The sequence below is a fragment of the Sinocyclocheilus rhinocerous genome, unplaced genomic scaffold (genome assembly GCF_001515625.1).
Source record: "Sinocyclocheilus rhinocerous isolate Xijiao unplaced genomic scaffold, SAMN03320098_v1.1 scaffold565, whole genome shotgun sequence".
NCBI classification, from domain to species: Eukaryota; Metazoa; Chordata; class Actinopteri; order Cypriniformes; family Cyprinidae; genus Sinocyclocheilus; species Sinocyclocheilus rhinocerous.
In genome coordinates, this window is record NW_015646384.1 from 39,594 (window position 1) to 49,972 (window position 10,379).

Consider the following 10,379-nt stretch of genomic DNA (forward strand, 5'->3'; position numbering starts at 1 on the left):
AGGGGATAAACAATAATGTACGTACAGTGGAAAATAATGTAAATGCTTTTTTAACCTTAAACCACATAAACACGTTGCATTACACCAAATACACAAAATAATGTTCTTTTTAGCAATGTCATATGACCCCTTTAAAACTTTTTATCTTTTTAGCAATGTCATATGACCTCTTTAAAACTTTTTATTTAGAGTTATCCATTCATCCATCCATTTTCCAAAACTGCTTATCCTCTGTAGGGTTGCATGACGGACATGAATTTTGTAGCTTCTTAAGTGGATTTGTGCCATCACACATATAATGTTAGTTTCAATTTTAATTACTAAGACAGTAAGTAAGGCTTTACTTCTAAAGCAAATAGTAAAACAATGTTTACAAAGTGCTTTACAGCAGTGGTTCTCAACCAGGGGGTCCGGTCCCACTAGGGGGCCTCAAAGCAAACTTTCAAGGGGCCACATGATGACTTAAAATCATTTAAAGTAATATATCATTATTAATAAAATGTATATTAATATATAGAAATCACAAAATTCATTGTGGCTAATTTATATATCAACGCTTCTACTTTCTGTTAATAAAAAAGCAAGTGGTGTTTTCATAAATACAGCAGAAATTACGAAAGAGATCTCTTACCCTTTATTGGGGGCCTTTGAGTCAAAAAGGCTGAGAACCACTGCAGAACAAATATAAATGTTTTGGAAAATATAAACAATAAAAAACATCATAAAATAACTGAATAGAACTGAAGGAATAATAAAATATAGATTTCACTTATACATTTTTAGAATTTTCATATATGTCCATTTATTAGTTTTCCATTAATATTTTCCATGTCTCTTCTTTATTTATTTGCACTATTTATATTGAACCCAAACCATATCTAAGGGCCATAATCACCCAGAACACCTTAGCAACCACATAGCAAGATGCTAACAACCAGTCAGAGTCCTTTAGCAACCACTCAGAATATAAAACATATAAAAATATGCACTATTTTGTGTTTAGAGGGGACTGGACGCCTGTTTTTTGAGTTCTACCGCCTCTTGAGTGAAGCCAAACCGAAGGAAGGGGAAGACCGACCTTTCTTCTGGATGTTTGAGAATGTGGTCGCCATGAGCGTCAATGATAAGAGAGACATCTCACGATTCCTGGAGGTTGGACTTTTATCAGTGGTTGCTGTTGTTAGAGATGAATTGATCTGGTTAATTCTGATTTCAATTTGTTTTTGTGTATCTCTAGTGTAATCCAGTGATGATTGACGCCATTGAGGTATCAGCTGCACACAGGGCACGTTATTTCTGGGGAAACCTGCCAGGAATGAAGAGGTATTTGCCATCTCATCTTCCCCAGTTCCTCTTAAATAATCTCGAGACACCATCTCTAAACCTTTTTGACCAGCATCACAATACAAATGAAAACATGATATATGTACTTAAAGCAAGTTTGAAATGAATCCGCTTTCTTTCAGACCGCTGTGTGCGTCTGGGATGGATAAATTAGAGCTTCAGGACTGTTTGGAACATGGCCGTGTTGCCAAGGTAAGTTATGTGTAAAGCCAACGGGCCTTTATTGATTTACTCTATTTATTCAGTTCATGACCTTGAGCAGGCTGTACCAGGAGAAAAACTTTAAATCTAACTCTGTCTTTAGTTTGGTAAGGTACGCACCATCACAACACGATCCAACTCCATCAAACAGGGCAAAGACCAACACTTCCCTGTCATGATGAACGGCAAAGAGGACATCCTGTGGTGCACTGAGCTCGAGAGGTGAGTTCGCAACAACAACAATTGGATTTTTTGATTATATCGAAAAGTCGAGTGCTTGTGTACTTGTGTGCTGATTTCATATGATTTTGAAAAACCTTTAAAAACTTTTTCAACAACCAGTTAAATTTAATGACTCTAAGAATGTCAGGTGGTGTAACCATCAAGTAAAATGTAACATATCAAAAGATTTTTTTTTCAAGGTACAATTTTTTGTAATTTTTTTTTTCTTTGTACCATATGACATTTTACAACTAACCTTGTCATGTCATAAAAATGTCAAATTATCTGATAGTTTATGAGATTTATTGACCTACAAACAGTCATGAAGATCTGCAGTGGTTATTTCTATGATACAATTTCCTGTTTTAGGTTTCACTTTGAGTTGGACAAAGGTTTTTAAAAATCATTTTAATATTTAATGAACTGCTTGATTAGCCTATTTAATAAAGTTTCTTTTCAAGGATTTCTTTCATTTAATGAGTCATTTCCATTCATTATGATATCAGGAAGGTTTTTTTACCTCCCTGATTTTTGACTTTATGCCTTTTAAGTGTCAAAATTCATTCAAAATTTCATTCTAATAAATAATTAAATTATTCAAGTCATCGTGTATTGAAGTCCATTCATATTCATAAATTGCATTTTTTAGTATTGTTAATTGAATTAATAGATTAAGAAATATGCATCACGTAATTGACCAAAAACTCTCTTATTTTCTCCTCCTCAGGATTTTTGGCTTTCCTGTCCACTACACTGATGTGTCCAACATGGGCCGTGGCGCCAGACAGAAGCTACTGGGACGGTCTTGGAGTGTTCCTGTAATCCGGCACCTGTTCGCCCCATTGAAGGACTACTTTGCCTGTGAATAACACATGTAGTCCGTGATCAGTTAGTCCAAAGTCACACAACAATCATCGTAAAGTACAAAACCAAATGTCCTCAGTAAGGAGCTCTTGGAGACTAGCTAACCTCCACATTTACAAGACGATCTCAGCTTTGCAAAGACAAGCTGAGACGTTGAGCTGACTTGAGGACGTGGGTAGTCTTGACCAAACTCAAGGTAGACGCTGTGTTGTGATGCTTAGAGTGTCACTTAGTAAAAACACAGTTAGCTTTTGTACTAGCCATTTTTATATTGATGTGCCTGTCAAGGTCTTTGAAACTGTCAGGATTCATCTCGACACATGCAGGTAGATTTTGTCCTTTGTTATCATGAGAAAAAAAAAAAACATAACATTGTCAATGTTGCCTTAAAATCTTTAAAAAAAAAAAAAAGTTTTTACGGCTTATCTGGCTAAGGAATGTACAAATCTACATAGATTTTTTTTATTATGTAAAAGAATCAGTATACTTGCATGTGACGCATTTCCATGGTATTGTTGGTGTGAGAAAAATACTTGAAATCTATCAATGCAAATGTACAAACACCAAGCTGTGAGCCCTTAGAAAATGCATTTCAAAAGATGCGTGAAAAGAATCGATGCCCCGTTCGTGTTTCATACAGTCTACATTCCCTCTGTAACATTGCACAATAACAGTATAACCAGAAGGTGTTTATTAGCAGAACTTGAGGGCATTAGCCTGCTAAACATTACACGACTGTTTTCTTGACGAGTAATTTGTGTCAAATAATTACTCAAGATAGAGATCTGTGTACTGTATTTTAACCTTGTAATGAATGTTTACAAACTTTAACACATTTCAACACGTTTTTTAAAGCTTTCTTATTATACCTTGAATTTTGTTTTAGATTGACCTCTATAAAGAGGGACTGGTGTAGATGTAAAATGTTAGCTCTATATGGGTTTCTCTCAGATAGAGGCTTTCATTTGTCTTAAGGGACTGTTGTTTTTATACTTGCTGTTGCTACACACAATAACAAATGCATTGTATCACGCATTGTAGCTTAAAAGCGATGCCTCATCTGTCTAAAACACTTAATGTGTGGTGCCTTTTGAAGAGAACAGATACAGCCTGCCATGCGGGGGGTTGCGAAGAAATTTTCTGCTTTTGTTCGATAGACCTAATGCTGTAACACAAGCTGTTTTATACGTCTAATTGTATGCTTAATGTAAACTACTGTCCAAACTTAAAGCTTGAAGACCATAAAGTAACCTTAATACTTTATAAGACATTGAACAGAATTACCGTTGGATACTGCATGTAAATTACACTCATTTGTCCTGTACACATCTTGACAGGCAAAAATGTACGTAAAACAGTGCAAAGATGTGCTTATTGTCATTTTATTTTCTTAAAGGTTTTTTACTGTAGTGTAAACACAGTTTTGATATCGTAGCCTTACTATTTTGCTTGGTAGATCTTTAAATTTGATATATAAAGCTGTCTTTTTACTTGTTTATTTGGTAACAGGATGAACATGTTAATCTATACCTTTGAACATTAACAGTGCTTTTATACAGTCCATTTATATTTACTTTATTTTTATACTTTTTTTCTTATAGTTTTTTTTTGTATACAATTTATTTTTCTTTTGGGACTTATGGTATAAAACTCAAATAACCAAAAAAAAAAAATTTTAGTATCCTGAGCAAAACCAATAAAGACAGATTCCAAAGCTGTTTGAGCTTGTGATTTGTGTTCAGTGTCTGCTTTTAATTGTGTGGTTATGACTGGGGATCATATCTACCGATTAGAAATTAATATAATCATAAAGCTTATGTTTTTAAAAGGAGCCTTGTAAAACTGACTAAATTCACTTTTATCAGATGCATTTAAATGCATCTAAATGCCTTTACATCTTTAAAAACTATTTTGTCCAATTAAATGCTCTCTAAAACGAAAAGGTCCAATACCACCTGCACATCATGGATATTTTTAAAAAGGGTGATTAAGTCAAGGGAATTTAAAGCAAAATGTTCCAAATGAAAAAAACATGAACTAGTGGTCAACATTCCAAATGATTTTTCTTGCATATCCTCCTTATGCTGCAATACTTACTTTCTCCTGCTCTCATAAATCTCATTGACATAATGCAACATCGTTAAACTTACATCTTGTATTTCAGACATTTTAAAAAGCTCCACCGCAAAGACATGCCACTTCTGACGGCAGCAAGCATTACAAAATTAAAATATTTATTTACAACCAAAAACTGATAAGACTGCAGAGATAACTGGTTCATTCTTGGTATTCGATGCCTTTTGGACATCATGAAATACAGAAAATCAAAAACAGATTTTAAAATCTGCTTTAGTCAATTTGTGCAATCATGATAGGGAGATAAAAAAAACATCTGAAAAATGATTTTGGTCAAGTTCAGGCAAAAAATAAATAAAGAATAAAATTGAAGACCAAAAATGTCCCCCCCTGTTAGGGACAAATGAACAACAGTTTAAAATACTTGATTTTGTATGGGCATTGTGGACATCGGCTATCTTTAAGAAAACTCATGTCCCTTTGTCAATTTAAAAATGAATCAGATAAATTAGCCTATTTAACAATGTATTAGGCTATGTATGAATTGTACTTATTGTACATTGTACATCACTTATTATACACATAAATTGTACATCATTTTACATGTTTGTTTTCAGCTAGGCTGCAAATGCATGTTTTTGTTATGTTTTTAAAGCTATCAATGGTTCTCAACTCCAGTCCTCGGGAGTCGGGACCCACTGCTCTGCACATTTTGTAGGCTACGTCTCCCTTATTTAACGCACTTGATTCAGATCACCAGCTCGTTAGGAGAGAGATCCATGAACTGAACTGCGTGTGTCAAATAAGAGACGCATGCATAGGCCTAATGGGCAGAGCAGTGGGTCCCGAGGACTGGAGTTGAACCACAGGCCTACATTCGCTATTGAATTTTCATTGACACGGATTTATTCGTTTTTTTCTGGATTATTCGTTTATTTTCTATCATGCTCTATTTTTATTAGTAAGGAAAATAAAATAAGGCTTGGTATTTTAATGTGGCACAAGAAAATATTTCAGTCCGCCAGCTTGTTCTGTTTCTCCTGATTAGTTACTTTGTGTTTCGCTGTATTAATATGAAAACCACTGCTTCTGTTTTATCTCCAAATCTCACACCACTTTGCCGTTTTTTCCACACAGTGCTTTAAAATTGTCTCCCCCTTTTCACTTCTGATTCCTATCAGCGGTGTTCACTGTAATATTTCTCAAGCTAGGAAATACATTTATCTGTAAAAATGAAGAAAGCCGTTTAAAATGTCCATCAGTGTAAGAATTACTATATGGTAATATTCTTGAACAGGTAGATATGGTGAAATTTCTGGGAGTATGGCTTGATAAAAAGTTGACTTTTAATGTACAAATTGAGAAACTGATTACAAAGTGCAAAAGAGCATTAAATGTTATGAGATGTCTGGTAGGTTGTGAGTGGGGGGCACATATATTGCTCTATTATATCAGCAGTTGATTATGGTTGTATGGTATTTGGAACAACAAGCGATACTCAACTAAAGAAAATAGATGTTACTCAGATGCAGGCTTTGAGAATGTGTTGTGGGGCTTTACGTACTTCTCCTGTGAATGCTATTCAAGTTGAAATGGGTGAAATGCCAGAAGTGAGAAGGCAACAAATAGCTATGAATGATTGGGTATCTTTATACACCCAACTAAGTCTGTGTTTCATGAGAGTTGGGAACATACCAAAGACAAAATCAAAAGCATAGGCTGGACAGGAAATAGAATGGCTCAAATAATGGGTATAGATCAATGGAAATACTCTCAAAGTGTGCCATTACCTGCGTGCCTCCATGGTTATTTTCCTATGCCTTGTATAGATACTCACGTTCAAGAACTAATTAAAGAAAATAAGGACTCATTTAGTAAATCAATATATAAAACAAAAATACAGTAATATTGTTAATATTTTTACAGATGGTTCAAAGGACCCAGAATCGGGAAAAGTAGGAACAGCGGTATATGTTCCAAAGTACCAGGTAGCTATCAAAAAGAGAATTTCAGATAATTTATTGGTATTTACAGCTGAGCTTGTAGCAATATATTTGGCTCTATACAGTGTGTGGAAGAAGTGAGGCTAGACAAGGTAGTCATATGCTCGGACTCTTTAGCAGCTTTAAAAAGTCTGAAATATGGACTTTCTAACTGTAGACAGGATATAATATATGAATTATTGCAGTTAGTGTACATACTGCATAATCAAGGAATTAACATCCATTTTCTTTGGATTCCTGCTCATGTAGGAATAGAAGGAAATGAGATAGTGGATAAACTAGCAAAAAGCTCATTAAAATGCAGCCATGTTGAAATTACAATTCCCATGAGCAAATCTGAAACTTATTAGAAAAGCTACAAATAATCTATGGGAGCAAATGCGGGACAGAGGAACAAAGGGAAGACATTTATATAGATTTCAAGGAAATGTGGGTAAAGAAAGGATTCACAACAATATTAAGAAGAAAAGAAGAATCAGTTATAACAAGATTACATATAGGTCATACTGGATTTAATGGTAATTTATACAGGTGCATCTCAATAAATTAGAATGTCGTGGAAAAGTTCATTTATTTCAGGCCTGTATAAAATTAAAAAGCATCACAATGGGTTACACTGTCATTGTAATGTAGAAGAGACAGTTGAACATGTTATTTTATATTGTACAGAGTATGAAAATGAAAGACGAGTGTTGTTCATAAAATTGCAGGAAAAAGGAATCCAAGACATGTCATTAAAAAATATGTTGGCAAGAAAACAAGGTATGAAAGATGAGGTGTTACAATATATAAAAGCAACAAAAATATATATATTTGAGAATATAAATAAGAAATTAAATAGTATGAGTGTTATTTATGTATTTAGGTATAATACTTTGTATTTAATAGGTTTTGTGTATTAAGGTATGTTTATTTATTTATTAATAAGTTCATAAGAGTAGTCCCTCCGCATTGCTGTTCCACACTCCAGTTCAGTTGGTGGCGGTAGTGCACCTAAAAGCTGGTTTGCCAACCGCCAATAAACAAAAAAGAAGAAGAAACGTCCATCAGGGTTCTAATGACGGAAAAGTTTTGATTAACGCAACACACAGGTATGTTAATAATAGACCAACGCTACCATACAGGATTATTTAACACGCACATTATATTTCTGCTGTAAAACTCACTCATTTGAACTTTTGGGATTATTCTGATAGTAATTTTGAATAGCCTAATTTTACACAATTAATTTGCTTTCGATGTTTGAGGAGTGAGGAGAATAACGTCACCTCATTGTGCAGTTTTTGCAAATGAATATTAGTGCATTATTAAAGCGAACCTTTGAATTAAACGTTTGTGGCACACGCTGACCGTTCAGTTTGGCGCAATGCATCATGGGTATTTGAGATAATAAGAATAAAAAAAATGCCATAATTGTAAAACGATTTGCGCTACAAACCAGTGTATTTATTATTCAAATAAATATCAGTTTGCAATATCCAGCAGCATAACGAGCTATTTTGTACAGCTAAAAATAACTGGAATCGACTGACACCAAATGCCTTGCACATTCAAGTTACAAATGACTGCGCTTGTTCTTACGGTTAAAAATAAGGTTGGTAGAATAAAGGAGATACTGTTGTCAAATTAGCTAGGTTTGCCTCTCCAACGGGCATTTTGTTTTGTCTCGGTCAACCTTAAAGTCGCATTTTGATAAGCATTAAAATTCTTCTTCTTCTTAATGTTTAACGGCGGTTGGCATCCAGCGTAATTGGTGCATTACCGCCACCAGCATTAAAATTCTTTCAACAGTTGCGTAAATGACCAAAGGGACATCACTTCCGGTTCATGCATTACTAGCCGCCATTACAAAAACGCCAGGTTGCGGTCTAACGTTACAGTATTCAACGCACTGTTGTACCGTGTTTGTAAAAACAGTAGCCCAGTTTAGCACTATATTGTATACGTTGCAACAATTCTATCGTAATATGCAATTGAAACATATTATAGCTACCTGCTTCGTCTTACGTTTTTAACCAGTTATTTATAAATACATAAAGATTAGTTGCTATATGACATCGTACGATCTTTTTCATTCGTATGCTAAATTCGGAATAGACTTTCTACTACTACTGCTAGAAATATAGTATAGCCTACGTAGCATGTTATTCCGAAGTCAGGCTATTTTTCGTTCCCTTTTGCCTTTTTTGAACCGCTTTTCTGCTTTTAAAGAGTGATTACAGCACGACCAAATCACTTTCTAATGCGGGTTGTAAAAAGCATTTCATTGGTTGGACTAAGTGAACGAACACGCCCCCATCACCAAACGAGTCATTGTTTTGAATCTGAAGGAGACCGAACAAAGAGCTCCTGACCGACGACACGAGAGAGGCACGTTGTTCGTCTTGTGATTTAGTAAGCATCGTTCACAACAACACAAATGAAGCGGGAGAATTGAAGTGATACTCAAACTTTTTTCAAGATCTCTTAGTATATTTGCAGACATACAACTATAACGAAAAATTACGTTTCGGTTGTGAATGTTTTTTAGCGATTCGGTTGAGTAAATTGAAGACTCAACTTATAACACGCAAAAGCCACGCACTGATCGCCATCTACTGGAGTAACGATGCAATTTACAAAATCCGTGAACAAATCTTTTTGCGATTCAAAAGATTCGAGTCACTAGGATGAATCCAATTTCCCACCTGACCTACAGTTTTTCCACGTTGCAAAACAGCAGAACGCGTGCAACAGAACGCTTTTGGATTCGAACGCGATCGACTCCCCTACGTTACGTCAAACCGACCAATCTGATGATCCACTGAATTCGCGGCATCACCAGAGGGAGGTCCGATTACCGATTACAACACCAAACGGGACAGGGTGGTGGTAAGTAACGTTAGTATTAAATGTAATGGATTTTACTCTCTGGACATCCGAATAGTTGGTGTAACGTTAGTTGCTTCACTTGATAGAACTTTTAAAGAACAAAAGCAAGGCTTCAATAGGACAAACACATGAACCCAAGTGCTTAGTGAAGTTTTTATATATAGGTTAAAAGGTTGCAAGCGGCATTCGAGTTTGTTTTAAAAAATACATTTTTCACGTTACATTTACAAATACACATACCGTTGACGATATAATCTTGTTTTTGCCAAAGTATGTGGCTCACATAATAAACAATATATGTTTACATATTACTCAAGGAAAAACTTTCACTATATATCTCGTCTAAGAAATATACTTAAGATTATACTTAAAAATTGATTTCTAACTGCCTTAACGCAGTGTTTGAACGTATAACATGATAAATAAACAATTGTTTACATACTGCAGTCATTTTAGCAGAACGTTTTATCACCGAACAGTAACATATTTGATAAGACATGATTTTCCGCCTCTTTGTTTCTCGTGCAGTCTGTCGGTCCCACCGTGCAGTGTGGAGGAATGTGCTGGGAGGCCGCTCGCGCTTCATTGGCCTCTTCTTCTTCTTCTTCTTAGTTTTATGGCGAGTTGCAATCTTTGCGCATATCGCCACCTACTGTGCTATTGTGCAATCAGGATTTTCTTTTATTATATTAGTTGTTCTGTATCAACTCTGAAGCCATCAAGAGTCCAGGTATCGGTTGGCGCTGCGTGTTCAGCTCCTCCGTCCTCCACACTGAACCCCTTAGACTCCAAACCGAA

The 10,379-nt window shown here is 35.3% G+C and overlaps 2 protein-coding genes across 5 annotated transcripts in view; both read left to right on the forward strand.

The window, feature by feature from the left end:
- LOC107707738 (DNA (cytosine-5)-methyltransferase 3B-like) overlaps positions 1-2,636 on the forward strand; it is a gene marked incomplete at its 5' end in the record, with an annotated part of 40,092 nt that extends 37,456 nt beyond the window's left edge. Inside the window, 5 exons of the mRNA XM_016511826.1 lie at positions 1,004-1,152; positions 1,238-1,323; positions 1,467-1,536; positions 1,649-1,767; positions 2,495-2,636. Of these exons, the coding sequence (XP_016367312.1) occupies positions 1,004-1,152; positions 1,238-1,323; positions 1,467-1,536; positions 1,649-1,767; positions 2,495-2,636 (566 nt within the window). The remainder of the gene's footprint in view (positions 1-1,003; positions 1,153-1,237; positions 1,324-1,466; positions 1,537-1,648; positions 1,768-2,494) is intronic.
- A 5,049-nt stretch (positions 2,637-7,685) lies between these two features.
- Positions 7,686-10,379, forward strand: part of LOC107707749 (uncharacterized) — a 14,047-nt gene continuing 11,353 nt past the window's right edge. The window contains exon 1 of one of the 4 annotated variants that reach the window (XM_016511842.1): positions 7,686-7,801. The gene's annotated coding sequence lies outside the window, so the exon portion shown is untranslated. Of the gene's footprint in view, positions 7,802-8,609; positions 9,591-10,379 lie in introns of those variants that run through there. The other 3 variants (XM_016511844.1, XM_016511841.1, XM_016511843.1) reach the window with 3 other exon arrangements.